Raw genomic sequence first — 24,133 nt, 5'->3', positions numbered from 1 at the left:
TATCCACATTGAACCTCATTTGCCAAGTTGATAACCAATCAGAGTGTTCAAGTCAGCTTGTAGTATATGGACATCTTCCATAGACTGTACAGTTCTACATAGCTTAGTGTCATCTGCAAAAATAGATATGGTGCTATTAATCTCATCCTCATTATCATTAATAAATAAATTAAATAATAGAGGGCCCAGCACTGAACCTTTGGGTATACCACTTATAACCTGGGACCATTCTGAATAGGAATCATTGACCACAACTCTCTGGACATGGTCCTTCAGCCAGTTTTCAATCCAATTACAAACTATACTTTCCAAGCCTATAGACCTTACTTTACCTATTAAACGTCTATGAGGGACAGTATCAAAAGCCTTTGCAAAATCCAGAAACACTACATCCACAGCCGCCCCTCTGTCCAGGCTACTACTCGCCTCCTCATAAAAACAAATCGGGTTAGTCTGACAACTTCTGTCCTTGGTAAACCCATGTTGGTTATCACTTATACTATTATTTATAGTCACATACTCCCGTATATATCCCTTAAGAGTCCTTCAAACTTTTTTCTCACAGCAGAAGTTAAACTAACTGGTCTATAATTACCTGTGAAGGACCTAGATCCTTTTTTCAATATGGGCACCACATTTGCCTTACGCCAATCACTTGGCACTGTACCAGTACCTAGAGAATCTTTAAAAATGATAAACAGGGGCACAGCAATGACTGTACTGAGCTCTTTAAGCACTCTTGGGTGTAATCCATCTGGACCCGGAGCCTTGTTCACATTTACCTTATTTAACTTCTCTTGGGCCATATTTACCGTTAGCCAATTGAGTATATTACTGGATGTACTAACAGCCCCAGCACCACAGATATCAGCTCCTTTCTCTTCTTTTGTATATACAAAGCAAAAAAAACAACATTTAGTAACTCTGCATTTTTCTTATCTTCAGTGACACCCCCCCCCCCCCCCCCCCCCCCTTTTACCATTATTTAGGAGACCTACCTGCTCGGACCATGGTTTTTTAGCATTTATATATTTAAAGATTTTGGGGGGATTTGTTTTGCTCTCTTTTGCTACCTGCTGTTCGTTTTGTATTTTTGCTAATTTTATCTCCTTTTTACAGATTTTATTAAGCCCTTTGTAATCTTCAAATGCTACAGCTGACCCCTCAGATGTGTATTTTTTAAATGCCCTTTTTTGTCTTTTATTGCCCTTTTTACAGTAGCTGTAAGCCATGGGGGGGGGGGGGGGGGGGGGTTATGGCCTGAAATGCTACCCTCAACCCAGGGAAATTAGCCCTTTTTAATATTCAGTGTCTTTGCTCTGCCTGACAGAGTTTGCTTCTTATAGTTTAGGGGGAATATAATTATATTGTGGTCACTATTACCTAGTGTTTCTCGAACAGTAACATTTCTAACAAGCTCTGCATCATTAGAAATTACCAGATCCAGCAGAGCATCACCCCAGTGGGAGTTTCTACAAACTGGCCCATAAAGTGGTCCGGCAGCAAGTTGAGGAATCTTCTCCCCTTTGCGGTTGAGGCAGAACCATGACCCCAGTCAATGTCTGGGAAGTTAAAATCTCCCATTATGACCACTGTACAAGCCTGTTTAGCCCACTCTATTAGGTTATACAGTTGCGTTTCTATCTCCTCTGTGATGTTAGGGGATCTATAGATTACACCAAGTATTATTTTTTCAGTGTTTATATCACTTTGAACTTCCATCCATAAGGTTTCCACATCCTCACCATTCTCACCCACAATTGCCTCATTCACACTTGTCTTCAGATCACTCCTCACATACAGGCACACGCCACCGCCTTTTCTATTGACCCTGTCTTTCCTAAATAGTGTAAAACCCTCAATATTTACACCCCAGTCATGCGAAGAATCCAACCATGTCTCAGCCACACCAACTACATTTATGTGTTCTTCTAGTACGATAACCTCCAGCTCCCCCATTTTTCTAGCTAGACTTCTGGCATTTGTGAAAATACATTTTAAATTACTATTACCTGTAAAGTGAATATCTGGGGGTTTTGGATTACCTTAGTTGATGTTTGTATGTAACAGGTTCTTGTTACCAGCAGTTCTATTTTTCATCGGTGTATAGATCTGCCCTGTCTTCTCCCTACTTTCCTCACTAACCCCAGCCCCCACTAAATCCCCACTGTCCCCTCCTATATCCCACTCTCTAGCTACACTATCTACCCCCTTATTAGGCTTATTGTACACGAATGTGTGTGCTCTGTGGCCGTATTGCGGACTTCATTTGCGGATCCGCAATACACGGGCACCGTTCCGTGTGCATTCCGTATCACGAATGCGGACCCATTCACTTCAAAGGGTCCGCAAATCCGGAGATGCGGAATGGTGGGGAACGGAAGCACGGAACGGATCCCTACGGAAGCACTACGAAGTGCTTCCGTGGGGTTTCTTCCCATTCTTCCGTTCCGCAAAAAGATAGAACAATTTGCGGGCTGCAGCACGGCCATGGGGCGCACACGTTCGTGTGCAAGAGGCCTTAGTATGACCCCCCACCCTCCCCCCAGATCCTAGTTTAAAAGCTCCTCCAGCCATCTAACAATTTTTTTCCCCCAGGGCAATTGCACCCTCCCCATTAAGGTGCAGCCCATCCCTACTGTACTGCCTGTAACGGACAGAGAAGTCGGCCCAGTTCTCCATGAACCCAAGCCCTTCCTTCCTGCACTAGATTCTGAGCCACCTAAGCTCCCGTTGTCTCTCTGGTGACGCTCGTGGCACTGGTAGTATTTCTGAAAACACTACCTTGGAGGTCATGGACTTGAGCTTCTCTCCTAGTTCCCTAAAATCATTTTTTAGGACCTGCCATCTCCCCCTGACTTTGTCATTGGTGCCAATGTGTACCTTTATTGCCGGGTCTTCCCCAGCACCACCCAGCAATCTGTCAATCCGATCCGCAATATGCCGAACCCGAGCACCCGGAAGACAACACACTGTTCTACATTCACGGTCTCGGCAACAGATGACCCTGTCTGTCCTCCTAATAGTAGAGTCCCCTACCACCAGCATCTGTCTAACCTTTGCTGCACTCTTTTTCCCATCGTTCCTGCAGGGGGCATCCTCCTGGTTGCTAGGAGAAACGCCCTGCTGCGGTGTTGCTGGCCCTGGGCTTTCATCCCTAATATCAGCCAAACAGGCATATTTACTAGAGCCTTCCAGCCCAGGACTAGCCTCCCTGGCACTTTTCTCTCTACCCCTTCTTCCTATATTAACCCAACTGCTGACCTGATAGTCCTGAACTTGCCCTCCTCCTACCACCTCCATTTCACTGACCCCAGTCAGTGCCTACACAGTGAGGTCTAAGCCTAAGTGTTTCAAGCTGCTTATTTAGATTCAAGATCTGGGCTTCCAAATATGCAACATGATTGCATCTAGTGCAAATGTATTCACCCCCGAATGGCTCTTCAAGACTCTCATACATTGCACAGGACACACACTTAGTAGTAGCATTGTCCATGGAGCACACGTTTAAATGGGGATGAACAGTAAAGAAGGAAAACAGTAAATATAAGTTAGATTTAGACCCTGTCTGCTGCAGTTGGATGACTCATGTAGATTGTAAGCCCTCATGGGCAGAGCCCTCTCTCCTTCTGTACCAGTTTGTAACTTGTCTTGTTTATGATTAGTGCAATTGTCTGTATTATGTATGTATACCTCTTCTCATATGTACAGCACTATGGAATAAATGGAGCTTTAATAATAAATAATAATCAAGCCAACAACACACAAGGAAAATCTATCAAACCTTAGTTTCTTGCTCCTTGTCTTAAACTCTGGCTCTTTAAACTGCACTTATTCACAAGCCCACTTAGTGCAGTAAGCCCAGGTAGAACAAGAAGAGGTACCATACACTAAATTAGTTATCCTGCGCTTTACATTTTTAAATATATAAAGTTACCTTTAAAATATCTACATCCAACAGAAGAGACAGACAATTTGGGAACACGCCACTGACACTGGTAGGCGTTCCTTGCCTGCTTCAGAAGAGTTCCCACAATGCCTGTGCCTCCCTTTCTCCCTCACTCACTGAATAGTTATTTAATTTGCTCTTTGGCAGTGGCCAATGTCCCTCCTCTGTTCAAGCAGCACCTAGATGTCTTTTGTAGCTCAAAGCTCAGAGCAAGGACATTCCTCCTTCCCTCTTCGCTGCCTGTTGGCTCTAATCGCTGTCATCCCTGTGTCAGAATGAGCTCAAAATCTTAAAGACATAACTGCTTCTGGTCTGGACAGCAGGGATCCAGACAGCTGGCGTCCGTGGTCCAGATGTGGACCGCAGTCTGCCTGTTGACCATCCCTGATGTACTGTAACTACTTTACTCCTGTTGTTTTAGCTACACTTTGTTTATATTCACAATTACTGTATTTCCCCATACCTAATGTATAGCACATATACCTACAGCGCAATGCATTGCCAATCAGTGTAATTAAACAAGTATTCCACAGGATATGAAATATGTTTGATAGGTTTAGGGAAAAGAAAATCCATTGACCTCTGAACTTGTGGGGTCCTCCAGATTTCTATTTCTTCAATTTCACTGCACAACCCGACCAGTGTATTAAGAACACTAGATTATAACATACTAAAAGACTAGAGAGGTGCTTTTGATGGAGAATCAAAATGACTTTATATTCTTGGATGAATGGTAGCAAGTATGTGAGTATATTCAGATACTTTCTTCAGTCGCTATGGGTCCTATGAGTCATTTCCTTAAATTGGGAAAATCCTCCTTCCTCTCATTATGTCCAACACCAGGTGACAAGTGCATGTAGGCAGTAGAGCCATCCCCTGAAGATGCTAGAGAGCACAAGCAGATGGGGGCCATCAGTTTAGTAACATGCCCTTTCCACACAAATTTTTTTTTGCAACACCCATAAGGACACTTTCAAAAAGTCATTGTTTGGTCAATGATTTCCATTAGTGATAGTCAGCCAAAATCAGGAGTGAAGCCTGCACAGAGATAAGGTATGAGGCCTCATGCACTTATGCCGGCCATTCCATGCAGTGGGGACAGCAATTTGCGGCCCCCAATGCACAGGCACCATCAGTTCAACTTGAATGGTCCATGATCCATCCGCACTGCAAAAAAAATAAAACATGTTCTATTTTTTTGTGGCACGGAGGCACAGGGTGAAATCCCACGGAAGCACTCTGTAGTGCTTCAGTGGGGTTCCGTGCCTTCGTTCCACACCACTCCTTCTGGATTGAGGACCCATTCAAGTGTTTGCGGGCCGCAATACAGGCACGTCTGGACAACGGCCGTGTGCATGAGACCTAATGGAGAGATTTGTACCTGTTCGATATTTTTTAACCACACCTGGTTTTGGCTCACAATCACTGATGGAAATCACTGACTGTATGAAAGTAGCCTAATTCACAAGTTTTCTTTTGGTCAGTGATCCTACACAGAGATAAGGTATAATTGAAATATTTGCATTTCTTCTGTGTTTTTGGTGGTTTTGGCTCAATCACGGATGGAAATAACTGACCAAACACTTTATTGTCGAGATGGGCCAAATGGTTCTTATCTGCCGACACATTCTATGAGATGCTGTGCCTTACTTGCTCTTAGAGAACTATGGGTCCACACATGTCAGAAGGAATCCACAGTGGATTTCAGTGCAGTTCTGCAGCAAATCTACAATAGAATCTAGATTTTTATATGCAAATTTTGTTGCAGGATTTTATCCTACTGCAATGCAAAACACAGCAAAGGGTGAACTCCACAGTCGAAATCGGTTGCTATTTTGCTCAAGAATGTGCATGCTATGGAGTGACAATCCAAAACATGCTTTGATTTTTCATGCAGAATTTGCTACATCAAGATGTGGTTTTCAAAATCCCATATATTTTTAGGGGACTGTAAATTGCTTCAGACCTGTGCTGGAAATCAGCAGCAAATCCGCCACATCTGGACCTACCCTTATTTGCTTCCTGCACTTCTTATTGTCCTTCTTCAAACTACAGGAGCAACCTGTTCTGTACGCTGTGCATTGTACTTGCCCTGGAAATCTCCTAATACAATTTCTACAATTAATATATGAAAATATTCAAGCACTGGCAAAAGATTAAAAATATGTAAGTGTCATTTTTTGATACCCCCAAACAATGATTTTAGGTGCCACATATAAGGTGTGATCACCCAATGAACAGACCATCAGTGGCACCTTTATGCAGAAGCATTAGGGCATATGAATGCTCATCTTCAGTAATTGCCACCATCTTCCATCCAGGTAATAGGGGTCAAAGTGACATACAGTAACAGTTAATAAAGCCAAGAGCAAGGTATGTTCTGCTGGGCTGTTGAGCTGAGTGCTAGCTAGAGGTATGGGAATCACTGCATGGAAAGAGGAAAAGTGGATTCTACAAAATTTCATCAGATCCTGGGAGTTAATGTCCCACAGTCAGTGAAGAGATTGAAGCTGAAGCAAGGACAAGACAATGATCCAAACATACTTTAACACCAACCTTGAACTACTGTAAGAAATGAAAGATTAGGGTATAGAAATGGCCTTCACAGTTCCCAGCCTTGAATATGCTGTGTATAGGCAAGACAACTGGATAATAGCTATGAACAAAATGTTTTCTGCAATGACGAGTGGGGACAATTCTAAAGCAAGCCTGCAAATGCAGTTAGGCTACAAGAAATGTTTGAAGGCTGTCATTTCTGCGAGTGGCATGTAGTTAGGTATAAACTATGAAAATAAACATTAATAGCACATTCACATTTTCATTCATATTATTCCCTGCAGTTTTATTAACTTACTTTCACTTAAAGGGGGTCTGTCAGCAGTTTTGACCCTGCAAAACTGCTGACAGTGCTAGATAAGGTCTGTGGGCAATTGGTTAAACAGACCTTTATCGATGTTTTTATCAGCAGGAGCGTTGAAATATTTTTTTATTCTGATTCTCACCATTCTTGCTAGTTTCTTGAAGGAAGTTCCTCGCTCAGAAGCGCTCAGGGGAGGGTTTGTGAAGCAGCTCACACTGCAGAGAGTGGAGAGCACGTCTGAGCGAGCGACCTCCTTTGAGGAACTCCATGGAATGGCCGACATCAGAATAAAAGTTATTTTTCTCAGCAATCCACAGATCCTACCTAATGCTTAACTGCTGACAGGCTCCTTTTAAACAGAATCTGTTATTTCATAAGCTTTGAAAACTTGGCTTTACCTTTCCCCGTCAATGTGGTGTGCCTGTACATAGTATGACGCTGTCCAATCAGGGCAAAAGTATCAGACACACCAGATTAAAGGGGAATGGTAAAAGACAATTGTTGATTTATTCTCACATTAGCAGGTTGAATAACAGAGGAACAGAATAACATTAAGTTTTAAGAAAAGATGTGGCAGCATTGTTATCTCATGGGAAACAAACTGTACCTTATAATAAGTTGTTTCTGTACTAAATAACCTGTTTAATGTTTCACCAACTTTGGGAAAGAAGTGAGGTGTCATTTAAAAAGCTGTAAGAATCCAAGCCTCAGATCATGCCTTATTATTCCACCAGCCATTAATTGACTTGGTTCATGTCCTGCCTTTCTTGTGTTCTAACAGCTGATAAATGACGGGGTCTGATACTACTTTTATGGTGAGGTCATGAAGGGTTCAAATATTGTCATTTATGGGAACAGAAAGCTTAGTATTTTTAGTTGAGCCAGATATAATACATCCCTAGGCAATTGTCTGGATTATGTAGCAGTGTTGATTTGGCTGTTAGACACCTCATTGTAATCACAACAATGTATTTCCATAGGGTTGCAGGAAAACCTAGAGAGTACAGTCTTAATGTTCTGTCAGCGCACAAAATAGATAAAGGGTTGAAACTGACAGTCTGAGCTGTTACAGCTCTCACTGGGGTAAAACCCAGCGTCAAACCTCCCAAGTGTCCCCTCTTTTAGATGAACAGTCCCTACTTTTGACTGAAGTCCCTTTGTACCTCTTTGCCCTTTTAATTTTTGTTTTCTGGCTTGGGAAATAGATGTGCCTTTGTCTGGTTCATAGCTGTATAATACCCCACATTAAAGACTATGGACACCTTTGGAGGCAATTTTTTTTATTATTTCATTATACCCATTATGGGCTAAAAATGTCAGCAGTTTTCCCTGTACATCTTTCAGTTTCTTCATATTTGCAGATTAGCTGGCTCTCCCTTCACAGTGAATCCCATCAGACAGGCGCTATGATGGCTCAGCCTATAGCCTTTATCTCTGAATCCCTGATAGTTCCTAAACATTCGTTATAGTGGTATAAACAATCAAGTGTAATGACATGCATGGAAAAATGAATCTTTCATAAGATTTGTGTTTCTACTTTTTGATAAACCCAAAAGTAGAGGTGTACAACTTTACTAACTGTGAATATTTATTTGTGGTTTATTTTATGTTTAAAGAAAAGAACAATTAGGATACACTATATCCAGTAATCCAGTAGGAAAGCTGCAGGAAGGTCAGATTCTCTATATAAGGTACTACAATAAAGATGTCCTTATAGATTGAATAAGTGGCAAATATATGGATTAGGCTCCATGTAAACCAGTATAAAGAGTCGCTGACTTGCCCTACAAATTTGCTGTTTGGGTGATTCCCCTGCTGTGAAGCTCTGCCCTACCACTAAGTGAGTGCTCCACTTTTGCCAGTGATAGGGCAGAGCTTAACAGTGGGGGAATCACCCATCCAGCAAGTTTGTAGGGCAAGTCAGTGACTCATCATACTGCTTTACTAATCCATATAATTGCCAATTATTTCCTCTGTAAGGGCAAGTTTTAATCTATGATTCCCCAATAGGATAAAGAGGTTGATAGAGGAGTGATATTCCCTGCAAAGATTGATTCAACTCTCAAACTGGCTTGGACAGGAAGGTCAGATTCCCAAAGCCTTAAAGGGGATGGCCACTTTCTGGTTATCGTTCACCAATTTGTTTGTAAGATGATTATATGGCACTTACTAATACAGCCTTTGTACCATTTTATATGGTATGCCTACACAAAAATCTTTTGTCCTGTCCACATAGAGGTCCTGTACACAAAATGGCTACTGATGGAGGGTCATGTGACCAGGCAAATCACCTCTATGTGATGCTTCCACCATTCAAATATACTGCACCTGCTCCAAAATCCCCAAAGAATAAGTGCTGATGGCAGGTGCAGTGTATTTGAATGGAGGAGACATCACATGGAGGAGATTTGCCTGGTCACATGACCCTCCATCGCTGCTAAATTACAGTAATGACATACACTACCATGATTACATAAGAAGCTGCTATTTGACCTCTATGATTACCTTAGCCGACATAGAATTGCGCCCCCATGGTGTCTGATGTAAACAGACGCCTGCCATCCAATTCTTTTCAAAATGGCGCTATTTACTTGTACTAAGCCAGTGCTAAATGTGGCTAGTGCAGGTGCAGATACAGGATTTCAAGGAAGCAGTAAACCTCCTGTATCTGCACTTGTGCTGACCGCTTTCAGTGCAGGAGCAAGTACAAAGGAAGAATCAGCAAAGCAGCTAACATGGTAGATAAGCCTTCATCTTATAGATTTTGCACTGGGGCAAGGAGCTTCAAGTTAAAGAGGTTGGCCCAGGAAAAACATTTATCACCCATCCACAGGATAGGTCTTGGATCTTGAGAACAAGTGTCCTATATCCCTCATTTGATTGGAGTGGTGGTCGGATATGTGCATTCAATCTCCATGGGACTAATGCACATATAGTAAACGTTAATTTAATGTTACACAGTTATAGTAAATGTTAAATTGACACTAAACAGAGCAAATGCCATTAAAAAAATCAAGATAAAGTGTGCTGCAGCCGTGTCAAGTTAGCATTTCATACATCTGTAATCGAGTACAGGGCTCAGTGGTCACATTTAGTCCCCTAGACTTTGAATGACTCTTTAGTACACATTCATGACCACTGCCCCGTTCAAATAGGGGACATAAAGCTCCATTATCATGATTATGAGATCACCAGCAAGCTTAAATTTATTGCCTAACCTGTTGATAAGCAGTAAATAGTGATACATGTATATTGATAAGCAAATTGATTCTAAACAAATTTGATTTGTTACGATTTTCACAAAAATGTATCCACTAAACAAATCAGAAGTTTTGGTAATTTGTTTAGGATGACTTGTGTAAACCCAGCATCATTTTACTAGGAATATTGGTGGGGAAAACCATGAGCGAGGAAGAAGATGGAGGATCACATGACACTCGGAGGAAGTGAAGGGGGAGGGGGCTTGCCCTGATTGGCTCAGAGGCTGACACAGCCTGATCAGCCAATGAGGGGAAGGATTTGTGGAGAACATCATAGAAGGACACCCTGTGTTCAGCTTGACCTGGAAGCATGTCTTATGGCAGTGCCTGACAAAAAGCAATGGCAGACACAAGCCAGTAATCAAGCTGCACTAAGGACCCTATAGGGAGAGAATAGGGAGACATAATTCAGTAGATTTTAGGGAATTTGATTAGGGAAAGCTTTGAGGAGGTGAGGGACAAGTCACCCAGTTGTGTGTTTAATACATCTGCTGGCAGCTAGTTCTGCACTAAACCCTACAAGAAAAAAAAACCTCATTATTTTCTGTATATGAACAGACAGCTTCTTTTTTTTTTTTTTAAAGGGTTTCTGTTACCCCAATTTTCAGCAGGCATTCTCACTGCACCTGCAGGGATGGCGCAGGCGCAAGATTTAAATGACAGACGGGGCCAGCAGGAGAACCAACGCTGGCCTGGCCCTGTCTATCAAGACAGAAGGGCGTGGAAATGAGGTGGGCGAACTGAGCCTCTAGGAGCAGGTGCAACGCCCCCCTGCTCCTAGAGGCTCATTTGCATATAATCAAAGTTAAAATTACACGAAAAAATTCTTAAAAAAAAGAAATGCAAAGTTAAATTCAGGTGACATTTTCACATCTATAATGTCAGCCTGTTTAATAGCAAAAATTGGGGGTACAGAAACCCTTTAAAAAAACAAGCTTATTGCCAGCACTCCAATGGCATACATTCTGCTCCAAACAATGAGCAATTGTGCATTTTTTTCTTTTAAAACCAGTTTAAATTTATAATTTGTAATTAAGTATATGAGGGCATTATACCCATGTTACTTAACAGGTTGCATATTACTGCAAGATAAGGGGTAGTTACAGAAAAAGCAATACTACAATAATGCAATTTTAATACTTGTATTACTAAACGCATTGCTTTTGCACCTGCTAGCCAACATAAGAATTGCAGCTCTAATATGCTGGGTCTCTTCAGAGAGACCCAACGTAATAAAGTCAGTTGCCGGCATCCCATTAGCTGTAGGGGGATGTCGGTAATAACACTTCTGGGTTTTTTAAGGTTTAGATGCCGTGATTACACACGTGTCATTAGCTGTGGGCCATGTCGACCGCTGCATGCACAATAGGGCGACATTTTTTGCCTTTCGCTCCAGCGCTGTAGCAAAAGGGTTAAAGATATGTTAAGGCAAAAAATATATTGTTATACCCATGTTATCGAATGTGTTACTGCATCAGATTTACAATTTTACATTCACCTGTTTTAGGCATAGAAAATGGTCTAAATGTAACACAGCTAGGAAGCTGTCTTACATTTAGAACTGGCGGAGGATCCACCGAAGTTATGTAGAGGCTGGTGCTTCATAACTGTGGCAGATCCACCACCAGCTTAGGGCTTTATTAAGACCGGAGTCTAAAATGCTGGTCTTAATGCGCCATAGTTCAAAGATATTTTACTGTAAAAATGACATTTTTATACCCGTATTAGTGAACAAATTACCACGTAGTTCAAAGACATTTTACCGTAAAAAATTACATTGTTATACCTGTGTTAGTGAATGCATACTTCAAAGGCAATTTACAGCAAAAATGTCATTGTTATACCAGTGTTAGTGAACACATTACTGCATCAGACCATATAGTTAAAAGACATTTCACTGCAAAAATTGCATTCTTATACCTGTAAACACAAAGGGGGAGATCAAACTGGTGTGAAGGAAAACCTAGTTGCCCATGGCAACCAATCAGGTCCAAAGAAGCTCTGAAACATGAATGGTGTAAGTTGATTTGTTGAATGTGGGTAGTAACAGCAGTAGCAGCACCAGCCATCCGTCCAGTAGTAGTGGTGGCATGGTGGTGGTAGGGGCAGTGGTAGCAACAGTGGCACTCAGGACCAATACAAAGCGGAAAATCAGGAGGGAGGCGAAGGCACTTACATTGATGCAACAAGGGATGGCTGAAGAAGAACATCTAATGCAGGGGTACTTAAGTACTTTTTGTAAAGGTCCACATACCTGAGTCTGCTGTAGGATGAAGGTCCGAGCTGCAAAACATAAAAATATATAAGGAGGGACAACACCATTGGCGTGTAGCGCTGCATTATTATTATTATTTTTTTACAATAATCCACACCTCCAAGCCCACCTAATATCCTTTCTGCTGATCAAACAGTAAGAATGTCCTTTCAGTGCCCCCTAACAATAATGATTCCCCTTTAATGGCCCTTAGACAGTATGATATCCGTTTAGTGCTCCACAGAGTATGATACCCATAAATGCACCCTCACAGCAGGGTATTCCCTTGGTGCCCCCACACATTATGATGCTCCCTTAGTGCCCCTAACACATTGCGATACCTCCTTAGTTCCTCCCCACAGAGTATGAATACCCTAAGTGCCCCCTCACAGTACTAATGCCCTATCTGTGCTCCTTCACAGTTGTAATGCCCTCTTTGTGCCCCCTTCACAGTAATAATGCCCATTGTGCCCCGTTTACAGTAATAATCCCCATTGTACCCCCTTCATATTAATAATCCCATTGTGGCTCCTTCACAGTAATAATGCCCCTTAATAGTAATAATGCCCATTGTACCCCCTTCACAGTAATAAAGCCCATTGTGTCTCCTTAATAGTAATAATGCCCATTTTGCCCCCTTTATAGTAGTAATGCTCATTGTGCCCCTTCACAGTAATAATGCCCATTCTGCCTCCTTTACAGTAATAATCCCTATTTTGCTCCCTTCACAGTAATAATCCCATTGTGCCTCCTTCACAGTAATAATGTCCCTTAATAGTAGTAATGCCCATTGTACCCCCTTCACAGTAACAATGCCCATTGTGCCTCCTTAATAGTAATAAGGCCCATTGTGCCCCTTAATCATAACAATGCTCATTGTGCCCCTTCACAGTAATAATGCCCATTGTGCCCTATTCACAGTGATAATGTCCTCTGTGCCCCCTCCATAGTAGAAATCCCCATTGTGCCCCCGTAATAGTAGTAATGCCCATTGTGTCCCCTTAATAGTAGTAATGCCCATTGTTCCCCCTTCACAGTAATAATGTCCTCTGTGCCCCCTTCATAGTAGTAATGCCCTCTGTGCACTGTGCCCCCTTCAGAGTAGTAATGCCCTCTGTGCACTGTGCCCCCTCCATAGTAAAAATGCCAATTATGCCCCCTCCATAGTAAAAATGCCAATTATGCCCCCTCCATAGTAGAAATGCCCATTGTGCCCCCTTCACATTAGCAATGTCCTCAGTGCCCCCTCCCTAGTAGAAATGCCCATTGTGCCCCCTCCAGAATAGAAATGCCCATTGTGCCCGCTCCAGAGTAGAAATACCCATTGTGCCCCCTCCAGAGTAGAAATACCCATTGTGCCCCCTCCAGAGTAGAAAATCCCATTGTGCCCCCTCTAGAGTAGAAATGCCCATTGTGTCCTCTTCACATTATCAATGCCCATTGTGCCCCCTCCAGAGTAGAAATGTCCATTGTGCCTACTCAGAGTAGAAATGCCCATTGTGCCCCCTCCAGAGTCAAAACGTCCATTCTGCCCCCTCCACATTTCCAATGCCCATTGTGCCCCCTCCAGAGTAGAAATGCCAATTGTGCCCCCTCTGTGTTAAAAAAAAATAAAAAAAACACAGTAACTACTCACCTTGTCCCGCTCATGAAGCTCACAGTCCTCTCTTCCCTGCAGACACAGATCGCTCTGCAGCACTATATGGGTGGAGCTTATGCAGATTTCTAGGCTGCCCACACCGGCCAGCAGCGCGATCTGTGCCTGCAGGCTGAATGGTGGAGCAGGGAGAAGTCTTCCTGCTTCACAATTCTGTGCGCCGCCGGCCTGAAGGAGGGGAGGAGCGCGGGGAGACGAGCGGTGAGTGACAGAACTCAGCTCCCTGCGCTCCAGCAATAAGCGCTTCCATCTGTATTGAAGGAAGAGCTCATTGCTTCTAGGCTCTGGCACCCCGTGAGAGCCGGTACCCTTAGCATGACATTGCATGCAGGGGTCCAGACAGCTGGCAACCGTGGTCCGGATTCGGACCGTGGTCCGCCAGTTGAGTACCCCTGATCTATTGCATCTTGCTAGCGGCCCTGTAGCTGTTGGGGATCCACATGGAGAAAGTCCCATGGAGGAAGTAGAGGATGAGGAGCTGCCACTGGAGAGGGAGGAGTTGCTTGTGCAAAAGGACGAGGCTGCTGACCAATCATCTCAGTGGCAGGGAGGTGGAGCTGGAAAGAACTGGGTCTTCGGACACGCTTGCGAAAATGGCAAGCTGTATGCTTGCTCGCTTATGAACTGATGCATCATTCAGGCATATCATTCACAGGCATATCATTTTGCTATCAAAGTAAAATGGGGGAATGTTTTTCTGTTGCGAAAGGGAGGCAAAATTACTTTATTATCAGGATACACTGTGTACACAGCTTGCCGCAGCTTTCAGTTTGCAGACACCTACCACCCACGTGTCTGATCAGGAGGAACCTCTCTGCCCCCTGTAGAGTCACCCACCTCCTGCCTTCTCTGCTACCACAAGTAGCAGAACCCACAGCAGCAGCCAGTTCAGTATCATCAACATGATGGAGACATTTCTCCATGTGCCGCACCAGGCTGACGCAAATCACAAGCGGAGATGTACTGTCTCGATACCCAAGTTCAGTCCTACTCTGGGTATTTCTCCATTGATTTCTGGGCAGGCAGACTGGAGCGTTGGCTGGAACTGGCCCAGTATGCTCTTGTGCCTAGTACTGTCTTGTCCAACCTCCAGTGTCATCTCAGGGAGGTTTTTCAGCATGACAGATGGCATTGTCCAAACAGACAAATTTGTTCTCCGCCAGTGTACAAAACATCACTTTTGTCAAAATGAACGAGGCATGGAGTTATGAAGATTTTCAGGCACCTTTGGTTGAGGCAGACAAATAAATCTACCATTGCTAATGCTGGATATTTATTGCTGGCCCCATCATGGCAATGCTGCTGTGTGCCTGCCTAGCATCATGTTCTGTACCGTATGGCTTCTGCTGCTGCCATCTTGCCACTGCCGCTGTATGCCGGCCTACCATTATGTTCCATACCATATGGCTGCCGTGGCCAGTGCAGCTGCTACTTCCTGCTGCTAACCCCCCCATACAGCCACGTCTATTACGCCTACTGCAACTACCATTGCCGCTATACAACAGCCATTACTATTACTACTACCCCAACACAGCCGCACACACATCTACTTTCCATGCCATGTCTGTTCCATGCTTTGCTGCTACGGCAGGCACTACTATTGCTGCCTCTAATAAAAGGAAAAGTTTTGATATACTTGGAACTTCAGAACAAGGCACTATTTCTTCTGACAATTAACATTTGTGTATGTATAAATAACGGAAGGCATTCCGCTTCTGTTAATGAAAAATGTTTGGCCTGTGCAGAACAATCCACTGTTTCTTATGACATTAACATGTGTGTGTATAAACAGCGGCATGGCTTTGACCCCTGTTAACACATAAGTTTGTGACTTTTTCCCCAACAAGCAACATTTTGTTTTCCCATAAAAGTGTTTGTTTTAACACTATGTGCCCAAAATAAGGGATAATTCTTGGAAGGTGTTTAATATGAAAAAGAATAACACGTGTAACAGTGCAGTGTTTTTATACACAATGCTTGTTAACACAGTCAACCATGCGTTTACCCATAGCTATAAATGTCAGTGTCAAAGACATTATTTGCTATTGCTGTCATGCGTTCAAGAGCTTAAAAGGATAAGGGAGGAGAGAGTTTGAAAAGTGAACTGTCACAAATAAAGGTTCTCTTAAAGGGGATTAAACCCAAACTATCTAATCAGAAAGCAGGGTAATTTTCAGAGCTTAGTAATTACTGTATGTATGTACTATTCAGAGAGACGGCTCATGCACACGGCCGTTCCATGCATTGGGGACCGCAATTTGGGGTCCCCAATGCACGGGCAACATCCGTGCGGATTCCGCAGACGGATCCAGCCCCATTCAACTTGAATAGGTCCATGATCGGTCTGCCCCGCAAAAGTTCTATTTTTTTTGCAGTGCAGAGGCACCGCACCTTACAGATTTCGGACCCATTCAAGTGAGTGAGCACACAGCCGGTGCCGGGATATTGTGGGCCCGCTGTTTGCGGGCCCCAATATAGGCACGAGCAGGCAACGGCCTTGTGCATGAGCCCATGTCTGTTGTTGCAGTGGCCAAAGTGACAAAGCAGCTGTACTCACTTTCTCACTTTCCTATTGTGCATTTATTTGGTTGCACTCTGTATTAGATCAAAACAGAACACTGGCCCAGAGATGTAGATGAAAATGTGGAATGGGATTAGGTGTCTACGGCTATATTCACACAACAGTGAGGAAAAAACAGCTGTTAAAAATGGTCAAACTGTCTGTTTTTTATGGCCATTTTACATCCGTGTGCAAGGTGAATCTGTCACCTGCGACTTCTCTATCCAACTGTTTGCATAGAAACATAGCTGCTGTGATTTACCTCATTGAAACACTGCATTTATGTGTGGATCCGAGGCTGTGTTCCCGAGTTATAAAACTTTTACTTAATATGCAAATTAGCCTTTTGGTGCAATGAGGATGGCACCACTGCTCTTGTTGCACCCAAGCTCCACTCTTTTCTGGTGCCAGACCCTCCCTGACTGCTTTGAGTGACAGGGCCAGCCAGTGGCAAAGCAGCCAGGAAGGGGCTAGCCACAGAAAGCTGTGGAGCTTGGCTGCAACAAGAGCAATGGTGACACCCTCATTGCACCAAAGGCCTGATTTGCATATTAGCAAAAATTATCATAACTTGGGAATGGAGCCTTGGATGAACAAAACAAAAATGGCGTTTTAATCAGGTATTTGTTTATGCAAATAGTTTATAGGAAAGGTACCTGGTGACAGACTCCCTTTGACAGCTGTTTCACCATCTGTTTTCAATGTACTTCAGTTCTTTTTTTCCACAACCAATGAAAACACCCACAGGTTGGTCACATGATTACTCAGTCGTCGTCTTTTCGGTAGTGTTTATGGCATGCCTCACTTGCTCTGTCCCAGATAGAGGGCCACTCCTGCGAATCAGTCTCTCAATATCTTTGGAGCTTGAAATCTTCTGCTCCCCAGCTTCAGACGATGCTCTGGAGGGGGATTTTCCTGCCACCTTCTAGCAACCAACGGCAGTCAGATGGAGGCGATTCTGTAAAATGGCCATTAGAAACAGGCCCATTTACTTCTATGGGGATCGTCAAGTCATCAAGACTGTCAAAAATAGAACAAGTCCTATTTTTTTAGAGCCAATATTCACGGTCTGTTAAAATAACATGCAGCGGGACCAGGAGAGGCCCGTTGGACACTTGCGTTTGGCGATCTAGCAGGCTGTTTCGGCTGGGTGGCACAGCCCCACCTATCAACAGTTGTTACGGCCTGTGAACTCACATATATGCAAAACTTGCACAAAACCCATTTTCAACCCATTAAGTAGTGGACCACTGCCATATCAGTAGGATGATACAAACGGATGTGTGAAAACACCCATAGGGAGTCATTTATCAAATTCTGGTGTAATGCCAGTCTTTGATATCCCCTGCGCTGCTGAAGGATGCACTTAATGTACGACGAGGCACACACTTTGTTATAAATTAGGCGCATCCTCTGACAGTCTGTGTGCCTAGATTGACATCTGCTCCAGCCCCTGACTGAAGTAGATGCCAATCATCATTGACGCCTGTTTCCATGTGTAAATGTTGGTGACTTTGCTAAAGTTAGGCGCATGGACATTTAAAAAGTTGAACAGGGATTTTCACCTTTTTTACACCAAAAACTGGCTTAAGGGGCCACAATAAATGACCCCTATAGATTTCAACTGTTCTAAAAATGGACATGTAATGGCTGTAGCCAACATGGTCAGTGGTGTGAATACAGCCAAAGGGTACAGCCACACTGTCAGGTTTCCTGATGCAGTTTTAGAAGTCCAAATCAGGAGTGGATCATAACAGCAAAGAAAGTATAAACGACAAATACAACTTCTCCGCTTTTTTTAATTTACTCCCGGTTTTGGTTTCCAAAACTCCATCAGGCAGGGGCGGATTGGCCATAGACCTTACAGGTAAATTTCCCGCCGGGCCGATGCCCCAGGGGCCACCCAAGTCCTCCTCTGTGCCGCTAACCAGGTGCATAATGAGCTCTTAACAGTAATTAACGGTGTGAGAATCAGGTACTCATGTACCCGGCCAGTGACTGCACATGCCCTTCTGAATTCATCTGATGTGGTCCGCACCTCACCTCCTAAGCCCCCTGCTCCATAGACAACTGGAGGAGGAGGACAGAAGATGGTAGCTATTGATGGCCACCACAGAGGGACAGCTTTTAGGGCAGTATATTGTGCTGCACTGTGTTATTTGGTTCTGCTGGGATAGTATTTTGCATTATAGTATTGTTGAACCCGCCTACTTGTGTTGCCCCGCCATCTGTTAATTTGGACCCGCCTACAACATGGGGCCACTTTTATTTTTTCTAGGGCCACTTTAGGTTCCCAGTCTACTCTTGGTATCAGGAAACCTGAACATGTGGCTGTACCCTTAGGATACCCTAACATGAGAATGGCAGGTCCATGGTACATCAAGAATTGTGCCGTATCTGACTTTCTGTGTCATAGTATAGAAAAAAGGTAACATTCAGAATGTCGAGGTCTCTAGAGTGCTTCAAATTACTTTGGGCTGATAGCAACATAGGATGGCATTTGCTGGAGTTATATAGCAGCAATTTCTGAAAATATCTCTGTGCGCTCTAGAGCTCAAAATGAAAACTGAAAGTTGCGTATGATGTGCTGATGCCCTCGGACCTAACACAACTGTCCATTGTGCCTTGAATCCTGCACTTCTAATGCTCTTAAAGGGGTTTTCAGAAATTTTTATACTGATTACCTCTTCTGAGGATAAGTCATCAGAATCTGATCGGTGAGGGTCAGACACCCGGGACCCCCGCCAATCATCTGTTTGAGAAGGCACCAGGGCTTCTGTGAGCGCAGCAGCTTTCTCCGTGTTTACCAAGCACAACGCTCAGCTCCATTCACTTCAATGAAGGGCAAGGTCTGTGTGTTGTGAGCCGGTGACCTACCGTTTAAAGGAATTTAAAGGAGTTTTCCGGGATTTTGATACTGATGACCTATCCCCTATCGGTGGGGGTCTTTAAATGCATGCATTTTGAGATGTCAGTCTGCAGACTTATGTCTCGCAGATCAGAGTGTATTATACCAAGTATATAAGTCAGACTCAGGGATGCTGTAAGAAGCACACAGTAATTTGTATATATCATCTGAATTCTGAAATAGTTTGTATTATGCACCATGAAAAGCAAGCTAGTGTGGACGATTTTGGTAACCCAATGAGTTATGTGTTTGTATTGGTTTGGGTACTCTGCCACAGGTTCGTTTTCTTCTTACGAAATTCTGAAATAGTTTGTATGGGTGTGTCTGAGATAGGATACAGTATTTAGATTGTGAGAGAGGGACTGATGGGAACTGTGACAGTGCTGCGTTATATGATGGTGCTATATAAGCAACATGAAATACAGAACAATGATGATGATGAAGTACCAGTCGGGTGCCAGACAAAATATACCCTTCCCATAAGCTCTGTCATTGAGTTGCAGAGAATTGCCATTGAATGGCTAGGAGGCCTTACAGAATGGAGGGAACATTTGGCAAGCTAGTTTCCCGTTTCCTGACTGCCACCACAGGTATGGGTGCAAGGGTGCCCCCTAGTCCAGCATTCTAAGGCATTCATAAAGTGAAACGATCTGCCTGGTAACGGGTCCTGACAGTGGGCACAAAGGCGGATGCCGGAGTCCCACTATGGTGTTATTGAGCATGATGGGTGTAACTGTTCTTTACGTGCTCTCTTTTATTATATTAGCGTTCTGTCCTTTTTTCCCTGCTCTGTGCTTTTCTTTCTGCCATTTATTTTTCAGCTAACATGAGGTAAATCTATTTACGGATTCTGATTGGCTGATGGTTGCTTACCTGTATCTGGGGTACCTGTTTTCTGCCCCTCCCATGATTGGCCAGCTGTTCTCTGTGGCGGGAATTTGGAATATTTATAGAAGCTGTCAGCGAGTTCAGAGCTGTCAGTCGCTGAACCTGTGAAGAGGAGAAGACCTCGTCCCGCCCGCCCTCCCCTTTTAAGTCGCGGTCTTAAATTAGAGGGGGGTTAGTCACCCAGCTTCGCTGGGGGGACATTTGTGGTTTTACTGACGTTTTAATGGTGTTTAATTCATTTATGAATTGATTAATTATTTATAAAATTTGGTTTATTATGTATTTTAACCCTTAATAAAGGACCGCGGCCATTTTGCACCATATTTGGGTTTGGTCATTATTTTCGTTACGTTTTAGATAAGAACTATGCTCATATGACACCATGAACAAATATCTAGCTTCAATAGAAACCTGACTACAAGTTCAATGCACCAATCTGTGCAATCTTTAGAGTTGAGCCCATTCCATTCTCATAGATATTAGCCTAGTCCACGGAATGGCAGGCTGTGATTTCAGTAGGCAACAGGTGCCCTTACAAAGATGCTACATGCCGGATGACAATGCCAGTCTAATGATTAATAGGATCAGCAGCCATAGGTCGTCTAAAGTCTAACAATATTAAAGAGCTTGATTTCATCCAGAACACAGTCCACGCAAGATAGAGCCAAGGAAATGGAAGAGTCTCAGTCATGTGTAAGCAACACACAAAGTCCCTGTTTTCCTTCCAAGCACTGCAGAATAGCAATTGTCCATTCCCAGCACATACCACATCCTCTGCATTTTTCCCTGATAATATATGTACAGTCCTTAACTCCAAGGCTGCTTGGAAACACTGCAGCACATTGCAAAGCAACACCTTCCACGACACCAACCGTTCTAAGAAACACTAATGAATTAATGAATGGGAATGGGATGTGCAACATAATAAGTACTTTACAGGCTGCCTATTGCCTTTTCCCAGCAAATTACCATTTAACCCTTCTTCACCTGGTAGAACACGTATTTCATGTCATTAGAAGCACAGATTCTCTGCTAAGATCCAGCACTTGGCGTTTTCGGGGTCGGTTGCTTCCTCTTGGGCAATATAATGTATTGGAAGTCCTTATTAGCCCATATTTTAGGTGGAAGAAACAGGCCTTTGGCTAGCCGCATGGATGCTGTTTACCCAGGTATTCTCCTGTAAATGTCACGCGTCTGCGATTTCCAGGAGATGTCTCTTTTTAAATGCACACATGAAAAGGTGCAAATGATGACATGTTTCACAGCGTATTTGCAGTGTGGGAATAGACAAAACATTAGGGCCGGCTGCTGTTCCAACACGCAAAGAAAATCGCTTAGGAAGGTATGCCCGCCTTATGACATAATTCTAACTATATATATATATATATATATATAAACACCATTTGTAATTTTTTTTGCAGTATGACTATATCTGTTGCAGTATGAATGTACACCCACTTAATGACATCATTTTAACTCTCTCTCTCTCTATAATTTATATATAGACAAACCAGGTATTATTTAGTTGCCACTTTATGACATTGGACAAGGCATATATATATCCAGTTGCGGATACCTGTTGTACTAATGCTATGCAGTGTCTTGTGCATTCACACACTGCAGCAATCTCCCAACCAGCTCTGCATTGCATGAGGGGGCTGAGTGTTGTATTGCTGCCTAGGCCACAAAGGATTCATTCTTATTTCTACTATTTCATTGGACTGAGCAGTAGCGCTTTTCCATAGGCTGGAACCAGACTATTTGGAGGAAAAGGGACAAAGAATAATATTTGGTTTTAATTCAGACTGGATCAATTAAACCTCTAAAGTCAATCCAAGCAATACATCCTAAATATGTCTAAATACGGCAAAGTGAAATGTAGTGAAATATAAAGCTACGGGGGTGAATATGTCATTTTAACTCTTTCTTGGTTGCAAAAAGAAACATTGTAAAGCCTGTAAAAGCAGCATCTGTGGTTTACCCTCAATATATAATACATATATCAATCTAATCAATCTACCCATGTACCTTCTATGTATCTCATTATCTATCTATCTATCTATCTATTATCTATCTATCTATCGTATCTATTTATCTATCTATCTATCTATCTATCTATCTATCTATCTATCTATCGTATCTATTTATCTATCCATCCATCTATTATTTATCTATCTATCTATCTATCTATCTATCTATCTATCTATCTATCTATCTATCTGTCTATCCTATCATCTATCTATGTAAACATTTAGTGCAACAGATAAAGAGATGAAGACATGGTTAGGGCACAGCTTGGGCAACACATAAGTCATCCACAATGTACCAGACTGATATCTGGCAATAACTTGTCTAGTACATGTTCACTGTCATATTCAGACGTGACCACTCAAAGCATTATAAAAATAGAGCTGTTATCTGTATAAAATAGGCGGACTGGCAAATCAAGCCATTCTGGGCATGAGATTAATCACTTTCTTATAGCCGTGCACATAACTCATTGCTTACTAGGTATGCAATCGGCATCTTAAATGAAAATGACCTGTATACAACGATTAAATGTTGGTAAAATGCATCCATGTCACTTTAATATATATATATATTTTAAACTCCACACTTATGGACATCCTCATTAAGGCAAATCAGACCTGCCATAGAGGCAGCAGTTACTACAAACCTGTTACCATGGAAATATAATTGTATCATCAAATCACAAGACCAAAGCAACACGTAAAAGAACTAATAACTGTCCTAATGACATCAGAAGTCTGATTTATTACTGCTGCTAGGATGAGATAGAAAAGCAATATGTGCCACCTACCTCAACCATTAAACAAGACATTTAACCATAGCTGCAACTCAGTGACCTCCGATTGCCTTGAAATGCGTGATCGATGCTGCCTGTACATGTAGACTTGTGCTGCAGAGTCCAGCACCAGCATCCAGGATTAGGTGCGGGGATGAATCAAGAGTAGTGGGAAGGAGGGGGATCATAGGAGAGGGTAGATGAGGGGTTCCAGCTTGTGGTGGATGTGGGGGGTTCTACTTTAGTTTGAAGCTGCTGCAGTGTGAGTAACTATAGGACTGTGTATTGGAGAAGGCTGTGCAGCTGGGAGGTGCTGAAGTCAGTGGCCACTGGCAGACAGCAGCAGACCAATAAGCTTGAGCACTGTCAGCTCCCAGCACTGAGCTCCCCTTTCTCTGCTTGTTTCCTCATTTCCAAAGTGACGTCAAACAGCTTGGAGTTTTTCCTCTTCTCCCTTGCTGCATGCACAATTCATTTCACAGAGAGGTTATGAGAGGAATGTGCGTCGGCTAGGCTAGAGGTGTTCTGCACATACCTTCCCATCACATGCATTGTCATCTCACTGACTTTGCAGAGCCAGTCATTTCATGGTCTACGTCCTTCTTTATCAGCAGTATGAAATTCTTTTATCTTGGTTTTATGTTTTTGCTTCCGCTGTTTAAAATAAATTGCAAAAAAAACAGCCAAAGGTGTCTGCTAAATTTAGACCTATACGGGTCTCATTTATGAACAGATATATGCCCCTTTACATGCGCACATATTCTGTCGCACGCCATGTCTACTTCCGCGCTCACACCAGGTCTAAACAAGGGGGCATAGCGGGGAAGGGGACGGGCGGGTAGGCCTGTCTCATTCATCATTTGCTACACCTGGTTTAAGCCTCATGCAGACGTCCGTTGAACGCGGTCCGTGAGACACCGGACTGGCATTGCAGAAGCGCACGGCGTCATAGCAGCCAATGAAGCCGTGCGCTCCTGCAATGCCAGTCCAG

At 43.2% G+C, this 24,133-nt stretch overlaps 1 protein-coding gene across 1 annotated transcript in view; it reads right to left on the bottom strand.

The window, feature by feature from the left end:
• PDE7B (phosphodiesterase 7B) overlaps positions 1-23,411 on the bottom strand; it is a 466,017-nt gene extending 442,606 nt beyond the window's left edge. The window contains exon 1 of the mRNA XM_040429187.1: positions 23,158-23,411. Coding sequence (XP_040285121.1) covers positions 23,158-23,178 — 21 coding nt within the window. The 5' untranslated portion in view covers positions 23,179-23,411. The remainder of the gene's footprint in view (positions 1-23,157) is intronic.
• Between the last annotated feature and the right edge of the window lie 722 nt (positions 23,412-24,133).

This window comes from Bufo bufo, chromosome 4, assembly GCF_905171765.1.
Source record: "Bufo bufo chromosome 4, aBufBuf1.1, whole genome shotgun sequence".
Classification (NCBI taxonomy): domain Eukaryota; kingdom Metazoa; phylum Chordata; class Amphibia; order Anura; family Bufonidae; genus Bufo; species Bufo bufo.
This window is presented reverse-complemented; position numbering and strand designations above follow the sequence as displayed.